The sequence below is a fragment of the Thermochaetoides thermophila genome, assembly GCF_000221225.1.
Source record: "Thermochaetoides thermophila DSM 1495 unplaced genomic scaffold scf7180000011816, whole genome shotgun sequence".
Classification (NCBI taxonomy): Eukaryota; Fungi; Ascomycota; class Sordariomycetes; order Sordariales; family Chaetomiaceae; genus Thermochaetoides; species Thermochaetoides thermophila.
In genome coordinates this window covers 454,708-474,903 of record NW_006383032.1, presented here as the reverse complement: position 1 = coordinate 474,903, position 20,196 = coordinate 454,708, and the positions used below count along the sequence as shown (strand labels likewise).

At 54.9% G+C, this 20,196-nt stretch overlaps 5 protein-coding genes across 5 annotated transcripts; 2 read left to right on the top strand and 3 right to left on the bottom strand.

The window, feature by feature from the left end:
• Positions 1–312: 312 nt before the first annotated feature.
• Positions 313–2,885, top strand: CTHT_0022290 (uncharacterized protein; the record flags this gene model as incomplete). The annotated part of the gene is made up of 6 exons (XM_006692633.1): positions 313–1,287; positions 1,360–1,441; positions 1,505–1,852; positions 1,922–2,381; positions 2,462–2,549; positions 2,604–2,885. The coding sequence occupies 6 exons, from the start codon at positions 313–315 to the stop codon at positions 2,883–2,885; spliced, it is 2,235 nt and encodes a 744-aa protein (XP_006692696.1).
• A 3,506-nt stretch (positions 2,886–6,391) lies between these two features.
• Positions 6,392–12,329, bottom strand: CTHT_0022280 (uncharacterized protein; the record flags this gene model as incomplete). Its single annotated transcript, XM_006692632.1, has 3 exons — positions 6,392–9,209; positions 9,999–11,633; positions 11,734–12,329. The coding sequence occupies 3 exons, from the start codon at positions 12,327–12,329 to the stop codon at positions 6,392–6,394; spliced, it is 5,049 nt and encodes a 1,682-aa protein (XP_006692695.1).
• Positions 12,330–13,555: 1,226 nt separating this feature from the next.
• CTHT_0022270 (uncharacterized protein) lies at positions 13,556–16,028 on the bottom strand (the record flags this gene model as incomplete). Its single annotated transcript, XM_006692631.1, has 2 exons — positions 13,556–14,278; positions 14,331–16,028. 2 exons carry the CDS (start codon positions 16,026–16,028, stop codon positions 13,556–13,558), a joined length of 2,421 nt encoding a protein of 806 aa, XP_006692694.1.
• A 730-nt stretch (positions 16,029–16,758) lies between these two features.
• On the top strand, positions 16,759–17,310 carry CTHT_0022260 (uncharacterized protein; the record flags this gene model as incomplete). The annotated part of the gene is made up of 2 exons (XM_006692630.1): positions 16,759–16,810; positions 16,883–17,310. 2 exons carry the CDS (start codon positions 16,759–16,761, stop codon positions 17,308–17,310), a joined length of 480 nt encoding a protein of 159 aa, XP_006692693.1.
• A 365-nt stretch (positions 17,311–17,675) lies between these two features.
• CTHT_0022250 (uncharacterized protein) lies at positions 17,676–19,037 on the bottom strand (the record flags this gene model as incomplete). Its single annotated transcript, XM_006692629.1, has 1 exon — positions 17,676–19,037. One exon carries the CDS (start codon positions 19,035–19,037, stop codon positions 17,676–17,678), a length of 1,362 nt encoding a protein of 453 aa, XP_006692692.1.
• Positions 19,038–20,196: the final 1,159 nt, after the last annotated feature.

Here is a 20,196-nt window from a genome sequence, read left to right as displayed (position 1 = left end):
CTCTCCTCACTCTCCTCTCTTTCCTCTCTCTCCTCATCCCCCAATCTTGCCAACCGCTCCCATCCTCGTCCTCGTCCTCGTCCCCGCCCCCTTCCCCGTCCCCTAGCCAATTTTCCTCTATCTCATCCGCATCCGCTGCCATCTCCACGTCCTCTACAGCAGCAAGCGACTCCGACTCCGACCAGTGGCTGGCCCGAAACACCCTCTTTCCTTCTTCCTCCTCTTTCGCCCAGCCCACACACTCAAACCCCCGACGCCATTTTCTCGCAGAAACGCCGGGAACTTGCGCGCAGCAGCATCGACAGCAAGACCATGTCGACTCCGACCACGGCGACCGCAACGCTTCCACATTATAACCCACATCACTTGCGGTATTCGCACCACCAGCACCACCAGCAGTACGCCTCGACCAACCAACCGAACTCGTCGGCCTATCGCACTGCAACTGTTCTTCCTCCCGCTTCTCAGCTTTCCTATCCTTCTGCTACAACTGCATACCCTCCTGCGACAGCGTCGACAACGAACGGCCTTGCCCCGGTGTCCGCGTCCGACCTGACGAGAGTCCTGCCGCATCACACAGCCGATGTGACAACGTCTCGCTCTGACCACTACTACACAGCAAACATGTCCGCAGGTTCGCAGCATCACCACCACCACCACCACCACCACCACCATCTCCTCCAGCAGCAGCAGCAGCCCGTAGCCGAGCAGCCCCAACCGGCTCGCAAGAGGAGACGCTCGCGGGGCCCCGATTGGGCTGAGTTCTACAAGAATGGTTTGCCTAAGGAGATTATCGTGATTGAGGATACCCCAGAGCCCCAGCAACCGCAGCAGCAGCCACAGACCAACAACCATATAACCACTTCTTCGCAGGTGACTGCGGCTAGCTCGTCTCAGGTTGTTGCAACTAACGGCGTCAACGGCTCTGGCAAGAAGCGGAAGCGCGATGACGAGCACATGCCTTATGATCCTGTCCACCACAGTGCTGCTATCGGTTCATACACCCCCAGCAAGTCGACTGTGGCTAGCGATCGGACTACGACAACCTACCAAACCACGGCTCCGACCTCGTTGGGCTCTCTGTCGTCTAATGGGCAATATGAGTACGATGCGCAGGCCTCACAGAAACGCAAGAGAACCACTCGGCAACAGGTGGCAAATGAGGCAAGGCGCCGCGAGGTCCCGCCTCCGCTCCCTCCGCCCATGACCGATGCGTTCTTGAGCTACAAGCCTCCGCCGTTCCCGCCCAAGAAGGCCAAGGAGGTTCATATCCCCGTTATTCCTGACGTAGGTGGCCCACTGCTTTTGGCTGGGTTGTTTTTTTTTGGTAAATTTTACTGACTTCTTAACGACACACAGACTTCGCCAAACAAGAATGTCCGTTACGATGATGATGATGGCCACTACATTGTCGTCCCAGAGGCCGATCTGACCGATAGATGTGAGTTCTACTTCATCACCTCTGCTTACCTCTGCTCTACGAGACGTTCACTAACTGTGTTAGATACGATACACAAGCTGCTCGGCCAGGGCACGTTCGGCAAGGTGGTCCAGGCGAGGGATAAGGTCACCAACAAGTTTGTTGCCATCAAGATCATCCGCTCTGTGCAGAAATACCGCGAGGCGAGCAAGATCGAGCTGCGGGTGCTTGAGACGCTCCGAGCAAATGATGCCGAGAACCGGAATCGTTGCATTCACTTCCGCGACTGCTTCGACTTCCGTGGCCACATCTGCATCGTTATGGACCTGCTGGGCCAGAGCGTGTTCGACTTCCTCAAGAGCAACAACTTTGTGCCCTTCCCGAACAGCCAGATCCAGAATTTCGCGAGGCAGCTCCTTACGAGCGTAGCTTGTAAGACTCCCAAACCACTTAGATCAGCAGACACTTGTGTAGAGTATGATTGGCTGACCCGAAACACAGTCCTCCATGATCTGAACCTGATCCACACCGATCTGAAGCCGGAAAACATCCTGCTGTGCAACAGCGAATACCAGACATTTACTTACAATCGGAAGATTCCGTCGGCTAGCACGACGGTGTGCCGTCAGGCTACACAGCGAAAGGTGCTCCTGGACACGGAGATTCGATTGATTGATTTCGGCTCGGCCACCTTTCAGGACGAGTACCACTCCTCGGTTGTGTCTACCCGCCACTACCGGGCGCCCGAGATCATCCTTGGCCTTGGGTGGTCATTCCCTTGCGATATCTGGAGTATCGGGTGCATCCTAGTCGAGTTCTTTACTGGTGATGCGCTCTTCCAGACGCACGATAACCTCGAGCATCTGGCCATGATGGAGTCTGTCGTGGGCCAGCGGATCGACGTGCCTCTGATTCAGCAAGTGCACCGGATGACCCGCAACGGCGGTAACTCTGCGGCCAAGTACGCGACTTATTTTTCTTTTTTTTTTTTGCACTTTCCAAGTTATACTGGCTAACAACCTCCTCAATTTTTTTCTGCAGGTATTTCAAGCGCTACAAGCTTGATTATCCCCAGCCTGACACCACTCGTGCGTCTAGACGGTTCGTTAAGGCTATGAAGAGATTGGATGTAAGCTATGCTCGATGTGTCCCTTGTTGATGAGTAATCAGCTGACGACAACAGGAAATCGTTCCCCCGACAACGCGGTTTTTGGCGCAATTCTTGGATCTCCTCCAGAAGATCTTTGTCTACGACCCGGCCCGGCGTATCACTGCGAAGGAGGCTCTGCAGCACCCGTGGTTCCGCGAGTCAGCACATCCCGATGATGGCACCGAGGCAGCTCGTATCCGTCTCGAGAGACAGAGACAGAGAGAGCAGCAGCAGCAGCAGCAGCAGCAGCAGCAGCAGCAGCAAGCCAATGCACATCGGCCTTCGTGCGAGGTTCAGCCGTCAATAGTCAGATGATGGCCATGATACAGACTGACAGCGTCAAATAAGTTACTTTCTCCGCACAAACAGCACTTTTGCTGTATCAGGCAGATTGGGGACTTTACGATGGGAACGTCTCTTAGCAGGCATGGTATACTTTGTTATCCTAGTGTTTTCTTTTTGTTACCTTCGGCATTTGTTGATAGGGGTGGCAATGGTGCGGCGAATTAGGTGCGATGATTTGGGGCATGAGAAACCCGGGGGAGAGGGGGGCGTCGTTGATAAGGGAAAGGTTTTACGTTTTTTTTCTTCTTGACTTTCTGTTAACTTTGCTTTTATGGTCATCTCTCGTATGGGCTGATGGGAAATCATAATGGGTCAATCGATCAATGATGGGAGTGGAAAGGCTTGATAGAAACGTGGCTCCTGGGCCCGATCTCATAGCTTTTTTTTTTTCCCCTTTGAGGCAACGCTCTAGCAGCGAGCGAGTGAGCCTCTCTGGTCGGTTACACTTTAAGGCATGACTATCCTGGCCTTGTTCCAACAGCGTGTTGCAAGGTGCTTGGTGGTTGTATGCTGTTGAACATGCCTATCGAGTTGTTTTCAAGAGGCCCGATTCGATTCGTTTTTGGGAGTGACCGATGTTCGTTCGTGTTGGACGGATTGAGCAGCAGCCTGGAATACGGTTGTTTCAAGTGAGTCTGTTTGAGGTGTTGATTTTTAATATTGTCTTTAACTGACGTTGTTTCTAGATATCGGTTGATCTAAAACGAAACTGGGTCTCTTAACTCGAGGCTATGAAGATCCTGGAATAGCTCGCCAATTGTTCTTTCTAGAAAGAGCCAATGTCTCAAGCGAGGTTTTGACATTTGGCTCGCTTACCTGCCTGCCTATGCGAAGACGTGAAAGCGTGACACCATCCACATCTTACGACTTACCTGCCTGCCTGCCTGCCTGCCTGCTTGCTTGCCTGCCTGCTTGCCTGCCTGCCTGCCTCTGTCTCATCTGCTACATAGCTCGCTGAAGATGGATGGATATATAAAGTAACTGCCTGCCTGCGTCAAGCTGGCCAGTCCATTCTGTCTGACGCAACAATGCACTGAAAGATGGAGTTGCGGATGAAAGGGTGGTCTTTGTTCTGGTCAAGTCAAGATACTGTTGGATAAAGGGCACGTCGTAAGGATTTTGGAGGGTATAAGGCTTATGGATGCCTATGGTACGTCGTTTTCTATCCATCCACATTGGCTAACGACGGCCAGAGTGCAGAGAAGAGCCGTCGATCATCAAACAGCTGAGATCCCTGGCCAGTTGTCATCACTGTTCCAAGCATTATTCGCCCATCTCGGGAACACCTAGGCAGCGCCGATACGTCTCCACGAGGCCATACATGCCCTCGAAAACTAAACCCTCGTCCTCAACCTCGTCTTTCTCAACCTCCGGCTTCGGCTCCGGCTCCGGCTCTAGCGCAACCGTCGTCCCTGGCTACGCCCACCCTGATGACCCGACCCTTCTCGTATGCGCAGCGCAGTGAACTCGGATTCGGGTATACCGACGCGGCCGTTGGGGAGTGGAGGGGGGTTGTCAAGGAATGCGTCGAGCGTGTGTCGGGTGTGGCTGGGAGGTTGTTTTTTTTGATGGTGCGGACGGGAGTTTCGAGAGATATTTTGGAAAAGGAGTGGGGAGGGGGTGGAGGTTGGCGCTGGTCGTGTCACCGGGAGACAAGGGGATTGAGGGGGGGAGAAGAAGTGTGCATGCGCATGTGGGAGTAGGCTGTAGGGCGTGTATCCTCTCCGTTCTCGGCGGACTTCCTCAGGTTTTGCTCTGCTTGAGGGCGAATATGCTTACCCGGGCGAAACCTAAGCGCCCGAGGCTTTTGAGGGTTGTTGAGGCCTGATTGTGGTTTTACCCTCATCATCAGGAACCTTCTGATCAGGAAGAGAGGATGATGAAGGTTATGCGCGCGGCGAAAGCTGTGGTTCGCCAGGGGAGGTGGGAGAGGAAGGGGTGGGAGCGGTTGAGGGGCATGGGGGTGAGGATGGGGGTAGGGCAAGGGAGGAGGAATAAACATCGTGGGGGTTTGCCTGGGCGGGTGAGGGTTGTTGGTTGGGGGGGGGGGTGCCGGTGCCGCAAGTGCGATTGCATATTTGGGAGGAGGAGACGGACTCTCAGGGTGATGAGGAGGCTGGGATGAGAGAGTTGGATTCAACGGATACGGGACGTCAGCCAGCGGGGGCGGCATATACCAATCCTGCGTTTGCGGTTATTGCTAGCAACTCCCCAGGACAGTCCTCTTGCTCGAGTTTGTCTGGCAACAGCAGCAGGGTTAAACAGGATTGGCCTTGCACGACGACGGCGGTATCGAGCACATCAACCGACCTCGTTCCCCTCCACTCGGTGCTAGCAGCGTCTCAATCCCATGATGAAAGCTGCTCTGATACCGAGATCGAAGTTGTCAACCCGCGGATGTCATCTTCCAACAGCAGCAGCGTGTATGTTCTGCCGCGGGAAACGACACCCGCTCGTGCTCGCCATCCTCCAGCGACGACCGCACTCTTAGTCTCCTCGGCATGATCAGACCGCCAGCAACAAGCGAGTACCTCTGTCTGTGCTAGGAAGTGAGGAGGATGATTTATGGTTGTTCATGGTATCAACTCCCTCAGGGACCGGCCCAAAACCAGCAGAAACAAGAACAGCAAGCAGTACTACGAAGAAGCGCAAGCCAGCGCGATATGAGTTTTGGGATGAGGTACAGGCTTACTTGTCCTGCTCCTGCTGGTCAGGAGGGGGAGGAACAGGGACGAGGAGGGGGACGGCTGGAGCTGGGGCAGGGACAGGAACAGGAACAAGAACAGGGACAGGGACAGGGACAGGGACAGGGACAGGGACAAGGACAGGGACAGAGGAGGATGGCTTGGCCTGCGTTGAGCAAAGGGGTGAAAGAGTATTGGTATTGGAGGATGTAAGTTGGTGTGGTGCTTACTTTTTTACTTTCTCTCCCCCGTTCTGAGACCTAGAGTCCCCCTTAACTAGATCGAGCGAGCGATACATAGAGAGGAATGGCTGCTGATAATCAAAAACAGGTGAGTCCCTTCCCTGACGTTGTTCATTGCTAACTGGTTGATTGGGTGTGTTGTAGGATGTTCCTCTTGTTGGTTTGGCCCCCTCATCGTGGTGTATGTGATACCGGTTGTGTAGATGGTGACGTTGTTGGTTAGTCATGAGTGGACAAGCTGGAAGAGGTGTTGTAGTACTTGGAGATAGAGCGATAGAGCCGTTCGAAATGAGCAAATAAAGTTCACATTGAGCGTTGCCTGTGTCAACGACTATTCAATTATGCGTCTTGTATGTGAGCCCGAGGTGATCCCAATTTTTATTGTCAGAGAACAGAATGTATTTTATATGTAAATATATATATTACCGTTTTCACCACCGATCACGAACCCTCTATACCTAGGTACACAGCCCGATACCTTTTAAATATCGCATACGTACTAATACAGCTCAGAATCCCAAACCCCCTTTTATATCCCCATACCTTCCGCCTACTCTTCTGCTGCGACCTCCTCCGGCTCCTCAGCTTCATACAATTTCCTCAACGCCGGCAAAAACGCATTCGCATGCTTAAACTCTCCCAACCTAACCCTCATCAAGTCAAAGGCAAATAGCACCTCCACATCCCTGTCCCCGTCCTGTCCCTGCTGCAACACTTCCTTGCTCACCGCCGGCAGCTGGGGATACCGCTGGCTAAAATGTGTCAGCAGGATCCGGCGCGCTTGCATATCCCTCCCTACGGCGAGGGCCTCTGACAGGGTAGAATGCTTCTTCGCCAGTGCGTCGGCCTGCAGCCCGTCCTCGAACGTGCATTCATGAATCAAAAGGTGGGCGCCGCGCCCGACGGAGGCAAATTCCGCCGACGGGCGGCAGTCGCCTGAGTAGGCGATCTTCAGCCCGCCGTATCTAGCGTCTTGATCGAAAGTAAAGATTGTCGCGGCGGCCTCGTAGCAATGGTCTACCAGGACGGGCTCGATCTTGGGGAGGTCGGGGACGTTGTAGCTGTTGTAGACTTCCAGCACGCGACCCGGGACGTGGCGGAAGTCGGTCTTGCCCAATGTGACGGGGAACACGCGGTCGAGGAGGCCGAGGGGCTGGACTTGGTGGAACTCGCGGATGAAGGCTTGGTATTTGGGCGCGGCGATGATGGCTAGCTTGCCGGAGGCTGTTTCCTCCCTTTGGGAGGTGGCTTTCAGCCAGGCGTCGATAACCGCCACGGTGCCAAGGTGGTGGTCCGCATGGCTGTGCGAGATGTAGATGGCGCGGAGGTCGCGCAAAACCTCGTCAGCGCCTGCGTAGCCATACAACCGGCGCAGCTGACCCAGGGTATTCTCGCCGCAGTCGAGGATGAGACTGCCCCAGCCGGGGATGCGCACCAGGTTTGCGGAGACGTTGCGGTAGTTGGACGGGATGGAGGAGCCCGTGCCGAGGGGGATGATTTCAGTGTTCGGGAGGGGGAGGTCCTGTTGGGCACGCGCGACCTCGGCTTGGAACTCGGGGCTGGCGATCCGCTCGCGGCCGGCTTGGGCCAGGGCGAGGATCTCGGCGCCGTTTTGTACGAGGTCGATCGACGGCCACTTGGTGTTCATCGGGGGGATGATGTTGTCCGTGGGGAAGTCGATGCGAGGGAGGATGAGGTAGGTGTGGCCTGCTACACCGACGGTTTGGTCAGGCACACCATCCCCGGAGGGCAGACTACCTCCGTTGTTGTCGTAAACTGGCAAAGGGTAGCGGTCCGGGTCGATGTGGTGCATGCGGATAGTCTTATCGGCGGCTTTCATCATGGCGATGACGTTGGGGTTGAGCGACTTGCTAAAGACGATGTGCTTCCACGAGGAGTGTGCCTTCATGAACGCCTGGATGCGCTCGTCCTTCGCATCGACGCCGTCACCCAGGATCCAGTACGCCACGTGGACGCCTTTGACGATCTCCTCTTCATCAGCCCACTCCGGGCGCGCGAGAACAGCGTCGATATACTCCAGCGAAGGGATATCGAGAATGGCAAAGCCAGCCGCAGGGACAGACGGGCCGAGGACCATATCTGGCGTGACAGTAATACCATCTTTGCCGGTGACATTCTGCCCATTGGCAAGGAACTTGCGGTGCTGCTTCGGCACACCAAGTTCATCAGCCTTCGTGACGTCAAACTTGCCGCGACGACCATAGTTCTTGACCACATAGCACATGGTCTCCTTGGACGGCTCGGTCTTGGGCAGCTTCTCGACGCGGGATGCGGGCCAAGGCAGACGCACAAAGACGTTGATATCCGGGGGATTGTTGGTGCCGTCGGGCAGGGGGCCGTTGTACAGCTCGAGCTCGCCCTTTTCGTTCTTGACAAAAATCTTGGCGGGAAGCTTGACCTGTGACAGCTTCATCTCGCGCAGGGTGTCGAGACTCCAGTGCGAGCCGAACATGTCCTTGACGACCGATTCGCGCAGGTGCTGGTCTGCTTCTTCGTCAGTCATGGACGTCGATTCGTTCTCAGCCTCCCCTTCAGCGGTGCTGTCCTCGGTCCGCTTGCGCTTCCTAGGCGGCGACTGGTCGCTGTCTTGCGCAACAGCAGCAGCAGCAGCAGCAGCAGCAGCAGCAGCAGCAGCAGCAGCAGCGTTACTACTGCTGTTCTCTGTCGCGATAGAGGCGGGGATCGACCACACGCGAATATTCTCATCCTCATAATCCGGCCTCTTATTGCCGTCCGCCCTCGGATCCCTCCTCACCTCCCTAGGACACACAGGCATCGCCTTCCTGAATATAAACCGCCTCGCCGACGCCAACATATGCACCAAATTCTTCCCACCATGCACATTGACATGCCCCTCATGATACTTCACCTCCTTCTTCCCCTCCCTCCGAGCCTTCTCATTCTGGTCCTGCAGCATCTGGTCCGACCGCCCTTTGATCTCCGCGAGTGTCAAAAACATTCCCAACAGTCCGCCTGTCGACGACCAGTCGATCCGGCCGGAGAGGAAAATATCCGTCGCCTTCATCAGCGAGACCGTACGTTGGTTCAAGAGCCTTTGCGTTCCTTCGGCGACCCGACCGAAGAAGTATCGCCGGCTGTCGAAGTGCAGCAACAGACAGACTCCCGGTGTGTCTGCCGACGGGGCGGACACTACACGCACGTAGTTGTACATTGCCTTCGGATTATTCGTAACAGTCGGCGAGAAAGGGAAGTCGGCCGGGTATTCAGGAGTGCCCGGCTTCGGAATGAGAATCAAACGGCCTGTTCGCCTGTGATCGGGGCGCGCGACGTGGTCTGGGAAAAGAGAAGGGGGGATGCGGAGCGGGGTTGAAGTTTGGGAGGAGGGGCTGTTGAAATTGTTGCGATTAGATTTCTTTACGCCGGTTTTCGAGCTCGAGATGGTGAAGCCTGGCGAAGGGCGGCGCGGAATCCAAAGTCGCCGCGATGGAGTGGGTGAAAAGGCAAAGGAAGAAGAATAGGACCGAGTTTCCGAGAGCGCAGTGACTCTAAGAAGCCGTGTTGACCTTGACGAAGCCGAAGAATGTATCAGTGGATGCAGCAGGCGTCCCGCGCGAGCTGCCACATACATGGCTCAGCCTGTGCGCGCTCCTGGGACTTTTGTCCTTTTTTTTTGTTTTTGTTTTCCTTTTTGACAAGGAGGGGGCACCTGCTCACGCCGACCGATTCATTGGCTGCCTGTGTCCGAAATGAAGTAGCGCGGCTGAACGATTGCTGGTGACTCAATCAACCAAAATGCTAAGCTTTTCTTTCAACGAATCTTCAGCTTTCTATTTGACGCTCGCCGTTGACTGCCGCCACATTTTTTTCCCTACCTTTTTTTTTTTTATTTTTTTGGTTTTTGGAGGCAGAGGGTCCTTGATGCGCCTGAAACGGGTAGGCGGTCACAGACCAGGGTTAGGGTCGGCGTGAGTGTGCGGGTTAGGGTTTGAGCAGAGGTAAGCGTCCAAAGGGATCTCTCCTCTCGGTCCCCCTTTCTGTTTTTATTGCTGTCATTTTCTATACATATAACAAAACAGCATCTATAGCTTATATATTAATACCTCTTTATAACTCTTTCCTCCCAAACTCCCTCATAAGTATATATTATGCTTATCCAACCCAGGCTCCAATCCTACTCTACCTCCCCCCTATTCAGGGCCTTCAACGCCTCCCTAACAATCCCCTCCGCCTCAAGAACCACATCATCCCCTTTTCGCCACGTATATAGCTTCACTCCAACGGCATCCAGCACTTCGTGTGCTCTCGCCAACTTCCTCAGCCATGTCTCGACCTTCTTGTTGACGAACTGCCCCGAGGTGCCCGCAGATGTGGTAGGCTCACTGGTAATAACGGGTGGGGTCGTGGCTGTTCTTGAGATACCCGAAACAGGATGAGATTCTTGTCCCAGCGGACGGGTAGATGACCTAGGAGGTAGCCTCGGTGGATCTGGTTCCCGGCTTGACTCGACAGAAATCACCGGCCCTGCAGCTGTGACGGCTAACGGCGTCGTCCTCCGACGGGGAGGAGGGGGAGGGGGAGGTGTTGGTCTCGCGCTTGTGCTAGGCCGGACACTCTCTGTTGATAACTGCGGACTTGGTCTCGTGACATCGGCGCCTGCTGTGCGAGGCCGGTTATCCGACGGTGCCCCGCGTAGAGCGGCCGGTTTCGATGGTCGCGGAGGGGGCACCGGCTTTCGGGGAATATCTCTCGTCCCATCAGTAGGCGATTCCGTACTCGGTAGCCCCAAACTCCCCAAACTCGGCGGGGGAGCAAGCGTCCTGGGAGGGAGCGGCGGCCTGTTACTTCTTGCCCCATTCCTAGCCGTCTCAGCCTGCCTGGTCCCCCCAGCTCCGTTGCCAGCGCCAAAGGAGCTGTCGAAGAAACCCGTCGTCTGCTCCGGCGTGGTAACATCCCTCACGAAAACTGCCAACACTCGCCCCGGATTCTGCACCGCCAGCTCCGTATACACCTCCAGATCGGCCTCGCCACTATCCCCCACAAGCAGAAACTTCCTCTCGGGAAAATCCCTCAAAATCCCCTCCAGATTCGCCTTCTTCCTTTCCGCGACCGGCTCAAACAGCCCCTGCAGCATGCCGCTATACTGCTTCAGATGCATCGACCCCATCGGGAGGCCTGCCACATGGAAAAAGCAGCCCAGCATGGGGTATAGCTGCCAGGGGCTGTTGGAGCAGTAGTGCATTTTGACGCCGAGGGCTTCCATGCGGTTGAACCATTCACGTACCCCGTCGACGGTCTGGTTTTCCAGGGAGCGCACGAAGACGTTGCGAAAGATCTCGCGCGCGCCAAGGTAGATGCCGGAGTGCTTGATTGTGTCGTCGATGTCGCTTATGAGGCTGATGCCTTGGGGGGGCGTGACTTCGATGGGGGATACCATGGACAAGTCCTCGTTGGCGAGGACGCGGATGTGTGTGGGGGTGAAGGAGAGCGCCACGCGCGTGCAGAAGTGGCCTGATGAGTCCGTAAGGATAGTATGCGAACGGGATCTGGTGTCGTTATAGAAGAATAGTGTAACGGGCGTCTGAGCGACAGCTGTCGTGACAAACGGCCCAATTCTTGCCATCAGTGTCGCGTTAGCAGCCGCTTGCTCCTCCTCGGTCAACTCAACCGGCGGCCCGGTCGTCACAGTCGCCGCTGTCGACAACCCCGTACCCGTCGTCCTAGGCGGCAGAGGAGGCCTCTCCCCCTCTCCATCACTCCCATACTCTCCCAACTCCCTTACAATTTCCCCCCTCCTCCCCCTTCCCCCCTGCCTGTGGTTGTGCCGACGAAACGCCACTCATCTTCCTCGCCAAGCCGATCACCATCCTATTCTTCCTCGTCAACGGTCCCCGATGCGGGCGATACACCCACCCGCGTACATCCACATCCACGACGGCATTTTCTTCCATAACAACCGTGCTGCGCCAGTACTCTTCCTCCTGCGGCGGCAAACGTTCTGCCCCGGTCTGTATGGCTGCTGCAAGCGCCTGATGGAATGGATGCCCGGGCGGGAAACGCGTCGATAAGTTCGATGCAGTGCTCTTGTTAAACCGTTTTGTATATGTAGGGAAGAGAATCAGATGCTGCTCCTCCCCTCCCCCCCTCTTTCCCGAAGTGGCTATCTTAACATGGGGAAAGGAGTTCGGTATCGAGGGGATAGGCGACTCGTCTGCCCCTGCTGCCGCCCCTGGTCCTGACACATGCGATGAGGGTATCCCCCTCTCCGTCACCCCGGTATCCCGTGCTGCTGCGGCCGCCGCTCGGCTGTTGTAATACTGCTCTTTGAGCTCTGATGCGGCGGCTACACCCGCGCGGTAGACGCTGCCCGCTACGGCGGCGATTTTTTTGCGGCGGGCGCCACGCTCACGTTGTGGTTGGGGAAGGGGAGTGCCGGTGCCGTATGGAGAGTATTCGAACCCTGAGTTGGTGCTGGTGGTGGGGGGGGAGGTGTATTGGTAGGGCCGCATCTTGGTCGATGTGTGCTGCAAGGCTTCGTGACTGAAGGAGTAACCTTCCCAGGTGGCAGTTTGGGACCAGGGTGGTAGTTGTTGGTGTCGATGCTCAGCCTCAACCTCTACGCTTTTGCCTGACCCTCGAAGCCCGGTATTAGTCCTCCCAACCGCCCCGAAGGGCAGACCCAAATTGAATCTCCTCTCCGGTTTGATCCCAATCGCCCTCCGGATTTGCCTTGAGATTATATATGCCCAAATCCGACCTCGTAGCTGGGTACGATAGCTCGTGAAGTTTTCGCGGAACGGGACAAGCAGACGGAGCGTCGATAGGACAGCCGATCTCGACGAATGTATACGTTGGAAGGACTGCACAAATAGAGGAACAAGAGTACGACGCGAATGCGAATGCGCAACGATCGGGCTTCCGGTTCGGGGATGCCACCACAAGATATTAGTTCTGTGTCCCGGTAGGCGCTTGATTGTCTTGTTCGAAACCGGCGTTGTTGTTGAAGCCAGTGAGGATGGTGAGCTCTCTGGAGCGGGCGCCACGGTTCTGGTTTGTTAAGGATATCCGCCCTCGTTTTCGTTTGCAGTCGGTCGATGGAGAAAAAAAAAAAAAACAAAGCTCTGGTGCCTAGCCGGGAGACGGTCAGTCAGTTAAAAGTTTTACCTAAGGTGTCTTGGAGAGCGCGCTATCGCCTATGATGCCCAGCGCATGCCAATTTCTGGAGGGTCAATTGGCGCGCGCAAGATGGGGATATATACAGACCGTTGATGTTACTGCAGAGTGCGCCGAAACGATCAACCAGAAATATCCTAGTTTAAGACAAAAAAGAAGGATGACCTTCTCACAGCAAAGAAAACCAAGGTGGTGAAGATGCGGGCTGGAGGTGATGCAGTTTATCAACAAGTTGCATTCACAAAACGCGCCCAATCGCTGCGATTGCTGGCCTCAGCCAGAGGCCGCTGGAGGCCCCTTGAGCCTTACGTCACCCGCAGGTCTGGCCCATTGAGCTAGCTCTAGCTTTTCCCCCCCTTCCCCCCCCCTCCCCTCCCCCAAACAAAAAAAAAAAAAAATAAAAATAAAATAAAAATAAAAACCAACCCAACCCCCTAAAGTGGAGAGGTACCCTTTTAACAACAGCACAGATTGGGATGACAACATGTAAGGTATCCAAACCTCTATGTAGATAGATGAATGGTATCGATACATCATACCACATTTCCTACCCCCAACTACATTATTTCCTCCCCTTCCCCTTCGCCTTATTCTTCGGCTTCCGCTTTATAACCTTCTTCAAATTTAACACAGCTCCCTTCCCCGCTCTCTCTGCCCTACCCTTCTTCCACGCCTTCCCCTCCTTTCGCTCCCTCATCGAATCCAGCTTCTTTTTATCCTTATTACTTAACTTCCCCTCCCCCTTCTTTTTCATCTTCTCCTTCACCCCATTCAGCGCATCCAGCCCGGCCTGCTTCGCCCGCTGCTTGTCTTTTTCACTCTCAAACCACGTTCTCTTCGGCCGGCTCTTGATCTCCTCCTCGTGCTTGATCAGGTTCTCACCCTTGCGCACCTGCATCTCCATCTGCTGCAGTTGCTTCTCTTCCTTCTCCTCGCGCAGGATTTCTTGTACCTCCTCGGCCATGGCGTCGACTTCGGCCTGGAGCTTGTCTACCTCGGCGGCGTCAATCACGCGGCTCACGACCTTCGCTCCGTGTTGCTTGGCGGCCTTGACGGCTGCCTTGACGACCTTGCGGTCGGGCTCGGCGGCGAGCGTGATGGCCGTACCGCTGCGCCCAGCACGGGCTGTGCGACCGACACGGTGAACGTAGATCTCGTGGGTTTGTGGGGCCTCGTAGTTGATGACTGTGTCGACGCCTTTGATGTCGAGACCACGCGAGGCGACGTCTGTGGCGAGCAGGAAGTTAACCTTGCCGTCGCGGAAGGCCTCAACGCTGGCGATACGCTGGGAATTGTAAGTTTGTGGTCCTTATCATGTAGATAGGAGTAAACCATACCTGAGTCTGGTTCATGCTACCGTGCAACTCGGCGCACGACAGGCCGTGAAGCCCAAAGATGATACGCGCCTCGTGCGCAACCTTCTTCTGCCGAAAGAAGATGATCACCCTCTCCGTGTACAAATTCTTGCAGATATACAGCAGATACCCCATGCGCTTGCCCTCGCGCCCCGGCCTCAAGCGCACAAACTCCTGCGTGAGCGTACCAGCCGTCTTCTTCTGCGAGTCGACCATAATCCGCGCCGGCTTGTTCAGCCCAACACGAATCAGCTTATCGACAGACGACGTCATAGTAGCCGAGAAGAGCATCGTCTGCCTCGACTTAGGCAGCGTCTTGAGAATCTCGTTCAACTCATCCGCGAAACCGTCCTCGAGCATGCGATCGGCTTCGTCAAGAACCAAGATCTCGATCGTGTCAACCGCAAAGCTGGCCGAATTGCGCATGTGGTCGATGAAACGACCTGGTGTGGCGATCACCACGTCAGGACGTAACCGCAACTCAGCTTCCTGAACCTTCAGACTGAGACCGCCGACCGCAAGGCAGAACTTGATATCGGTGTATGCCGCCAGCTTGGTGGCAACAGCATGGCACTGAATGGCCAATTCACGGGTAGGGGTCAAAATGACGACGCGCGTAGTCGGGACCTTCTTTGGGCGGTAGAGGAGGCGCTCGAGAATGGGCACGACGAAGGCGGCTGTCTTACCCGAACCGGTGACGGCGCCGCCGACCACGTCCTTGCCCATCAGCGCGATCGGGATCGTCTGGGCCTGGATAGGAGTCGGCTTCGTGAAGCCGACGGAGGTCAGACCCCTAAGGATTGGTCGGGAGAGGTTCATGCTCTGGAAGGTCGAGGCCTGGCCGTTCTTGGTCTCAGTCTCCTCTGGCGCAGCAAAGAACTCCTTGGCCTTGGCTTGCTCCTCTTCGTCTTCCTCTTCTTCAGATTCGGATGATTCGTCTTCGGGGTGAGGGTTCGGAGTGGCGACGGAGTCGTCGTCGTCGTCGTCGTCGTCGTCGTCGGATGCGGCTTCGTCCTCGTCTTCCTCTTCGTCTTCCTCCTCCTCATCTTTTTCACTCTCCTCACCCTCACCCTGACCCTCCTCCTCATCTCCAGACTGTGCGCCCATACCAAACGCGTCATCAGCCAGCACCTCATCCTCATCGTCATCCAAATCAACACCCTCCATCTCGACATCCTCATCATCCTTTTCCTCACTATCCTCCTCCCCTTTCTGCTTCTTCTGCTGCTTCTCCTTTTTCTCCCTCCTCCTCCGAATAATCTCGTCAATATCCACATTCACCTTCCCCGACTCCGTCGCCTTCTTCGCGCCTTCAAACCCCCAGCCTTCCCACTCCCCATCCCCAATCAAATCCGTCGCCGGGTCCAGCGCAAACTCGAACTCCGAGTCCATCGCCCCATCGTCATCATCTTTCTTCCCCCAAATACCCGCATCCTCCTCCTCTTCGGCGTCAGCCTCACCATTCTTGGCCTTCTTGCCCTTCTTCTTCTTATCCTTCTTAGACTCTTTATCGATGGAAGTCTTGGCCTTCTTCTTCGGCCTGCCGCCCGCGCCAGCACCGTTCACGTCGTCATCGTCTTCGGCAACAATGTTGTCGAGCTCGGGGACGTCTTCGTCGTCGGAGATGGTGTGGATAAAGCCGTCGTCGTCGGCAGGGATCTTGCGCTTGGAGGGCGCCATGGTCGAGTCTTCGTTAAGAAGGCGTATTTAATTAGGATAGGAATGAGACAGTTTCTCCTTGACAAATGCCAACGGCTGTGGGAGAGTGTCGATGCAACAAAATGGCGGGTCGCGGTTGGCAGACCCCTCAATTGAAACAAATGTTCTTTTCGACGAAGTGATGAGCGGCAGAAAATTTGGGAAGTAGAGGTGCTCTGGAACTTTTTCTGCCGGGCGGTGAGAATGGCGGTGGGACGGTCTTGGCGTGGGGTCCTGCATTAGAAATGAAAGATCCAGGGTAAGGGTTGGACTGTGTAAGTGAAGCACCCCTTCTCCTGAGCTCTTTCTTCCTCCTCCTGATAAAGGTAATTTCTGCGTTCCTTCCTTCAGTTTTCTTACATGTTTCTGGTTAAATTGGAATTGTAGTGAATATCCAATTTGAATTGCTGCCGGAATCTCTTTTTCAACGACTCTGGTAACCGTCAAGTCACCCTGGAGACCCCAAGTCCCCTCCAACCAGGACCGTTGACTCACTCAGCGAAAGTGATCGTAATCAATAATATTTCTCTTTATTCGCGAGGCGATTAGTGTCTCTTCAAAGCCTCTTTTGGTTGTCCCAGGTCGATGTGTCTATCAAGCTCAATTAAAGCCAACTGAACGGCCCCATCAAAGCTCATTTTCAACTCAACCCCCCCCCTCATTTTAGTCTTCCTTCACACCCTCTCTCTAATTCCCGACTCAATCCTCCCAAATGGACGACTTTCACAAAGCACTCCTATCCACATTCGCCCGCGTCAGCGAATGTCTGGAGCTCCATCTACACCAACTCACCAAACTCCGAAAACTGATCCACGAACACCAACAAACACTTATAGACATGACCATCCTCGTGAACCGCATAGTAAACATGTTCTCCTCTCGGCTTCACCCCATCCCACCCTTCGTCAATAATGACGATTTTCCGGTATGGGAGGCCCGCGTTCGCGGGGCATTGCAGAAGCGAGGGCTATTGGAGTACATAGATCCCGGCGTTGAGGAACCCGGGGAGAAGGACTCGAGGGAGTGGGATGTGTGGGAGTTTGAGAGTGGGGAAGTGTTTGAGTTTTTGGAGCAGAGCCTCGGGAATGGAGTGTATAGGAGGATGACTGGGTTGGGGTGGGATCCGATGGAGAGAGATCCGCGGAGGTGTTGGGAGATGGTGTTCAAGGCGATTGCGGATGCGCCCCAGGTTGGGGGGAGGGGGGAGGTTAGAGAGAGAGGAGGGAGTGATGAGATGAAGGAGGAATGTCTTACTGAGCCATGAGGGTCGGCGAAGCACTACCATTGGTGCCTTTGGCGTAGGGACTAGGCTTAGATAAACTGCGTATGGGCTGGCCAGCACGGAAGAGTTATCCATCTCCTCAACTGTGCTGATGTGTTTCATGCGATGATGAAGATTAGACCAGTTATATCTCTAACTAGATACAAGCAAGCTCCAGACGCCTTACTAATGGTATCATGCTGTCTCTCCCAACACTTTAAGGCCTGTTGTTGCACTGTTCTCCCATTACACCTGACCTCGAGGTTCAAACCATGTAATATGTCCGCGCCTTAAGCCATTAAAATCAGTGATATATAAATACCCGATTGCTCCTGGCTTCGCTCTTCATCAAATCTCCCACATTACCATTAACTCATCAGAACCACAAAACTCGGCTCCATCAACTCCCAAGGCGGCTCCCTCTCCTTCTCTTCTTCCTCTTCTACCCCCTTCCCCTCAACCCTCTTGACAATCCCCTCCTTCAACGCTCTCCCAACATCATCCAACAAAACCTTCTGCTCTTCCATCCACACATCTTCACTCCCCATACCCATCCGACCCCTCCTCCCCGCTTCCCAAGGTCTAAAGGGAAACAAAGGTTCTTTCCCCGGCCCCCATCCTCCTTCCAACTCAAACTCCTCCTCCTGCCCTGTTCCCGTTTGTTGCAACGCCACAGGCGCAAGGAAATGATAATACCCATCCTTAGTAGGCGGCAACTCAGCCTGGACTTCCCGCGGCAGTTCCAGCGTGCGTACCGCCCCGCGCGACATGGCTTCGTACTCTTCTGGCGAGGCATACGGCGGTAGGGGGGCGATTATTGGCTCGGGTTCTTCTTTTTTGGTTTGGTCTGGCTCCCGGGAGACAGAATGGGCGCGGGCGCTGGCACTAACGCTGGGTCGGCAGGATCTTGATGATGATAATGATGATGGTTCTGGGCCCATTGGGACGGACGGAGGGGGAAAGGAGGGGAGGGTGGGGGATTCTGCTTCCTGGGATGGAGATATGCTTTGTCGGCGATCGAAGGAGAGGTGGCCGTCTTGGGGGTGAGAGAGGAAGGATGGGGAGGGGGAAGGGTCCCGGTTGGGGTTGGGAGTGAGGCTTGCGGTTGAGTTCGAGTTCGAGTTTGCGTTCGAGCAGGCTGCTCGTTGGCGGTTAATGATTGCGTCTTCTGGGGGGACAGTTACGTTTGCAATAGGCGGGGTAGGCGTAATTCTATTTGGTCCATAAGAGATGATTGTTGGTCCAGGGGATCTTTGCGGAGGTGGGGGAGTCGGCTGCGGGTCTGGACGTGAAGACCCATTGAGGTAGCTTGGTGATGGTGTTGAGATGCGAGCTGGGGTTGGGGTGACGGGGTTTGGGCCGTAGGAGACAATTGGATTTTGGTAAGCGTTAAGCCTTGAGCGTTGGCGGGCTGCTTCGAGCTCTTCGCGGGCGTTGCTGCGGTCGGAGTCGTAGATCCAGAGGCCTGGAGTGCTTTTGTTGGGATGATCGCAAGGGATGGGGGTCGGAGAAGGGGTGCTGCTGATGGGTGACCAGGGGAGGGAGTAGGTTGAGTGGAGAGAAGCTGTATCGGCGTATCCTAGGGAGTTTGGATATGCGTAAGTATGGTGTGTTGGTGCCGGTGACGGGACAGTATAGGTCCTCGATGATGGAAGTGATGGCGGTCCATCAGACCTGTGTTCTGCGCCCTGCTCCCGGCGACGCCGCCGGAAGGGGAGAAAGGATCCCATCGTTGTTGGTAGTATAAGCTGTGGAGCAAAATGAGAGTTCTCAAAAATGGCTGGGAGTAATAGCGAGTTGTCAACGCCGATAAGAATTTGTGATGCGCTGAGGAACTTCGGTAGCCACTGCACGAGTTCCGTGTAAATCCCAATAGTCGCGAGAGGTGATGTACTATGGGTTGGAGATGATCCAGTAACAATGGCTCAAGCTCAGATTGAGTTCACAGGATCATCTAGCCCAGTATGCATAAACCCGACAGGACTCAGCAATCCCGTTGATAATCGAGCGCAAACGCAACTCCTCAGACCTCCTTGAGTCCCCTCTGTACTAAACTATTAGTCGGGCTTGTGAGATAGCCTGTTGGTAATAATCGATGCAATGCGACACAAAACTGTAATCAGCGGCGAAGAGAAGAAGCCATTGTCAGAGAAATGTGAAGTGTGAAGTGTGAGAGGAAAGCAAAATTATTGGTTTGACAATGTGAATGAAGGCTCAGAGTGAGACTTGGCGGCGACCCAGACTCATCGCATCGAGTTGAAAGGGGCAGTATCACTCACTCCGAGCTCTTCAAAGACAGAAAAAAGATTACGGTTTAAGATATCGTAATGCTGTTTCGAAGAATGAAAATCAAAGAAAGGGTGTTGAAATGATGGAATCGACTTCGTAATGCGGCGATGTGCTTGGCTTTGCTTGCACTCAATGCAACGGTCAGCCAGAGCCAAGTGCGGCGGGCCAAGCAAGCCATGGGAAGATGCGCGTACACGGATGAGCCCAAGCCCCTGGAAGGCTGGAAGTTGTTGCGTAACTCAGAGACTCGCCCTCACACTGCGGGTTCTGCTGCTGAGCCTGCAAAAGCACATTCAGTATTACCGAGGCACAATGGTGTTCTGACGCTAATCAGGAAGCTCAGTCTGCAAACGATATGGAGGATAGGGACACGAAACGATTACACGCATGTCACCCAAGGCCAGGGGAGAAGAGGCTGCGGCACAGTGATGAGCTGAGGTTAGGCTGAGCGCCAGGCGGGCTAGGATTAGACCAGCAGCCAAGCAACTGTGGCAGTCTCTCGTGGGGTCAAAAATGGTTTCTGATAAGAACGCGGCACTAACCCTCATGTTTCTGGAACAGACGCGACTAAAAAGGTTAAGCGTTGGCGGCCAAAAAAAC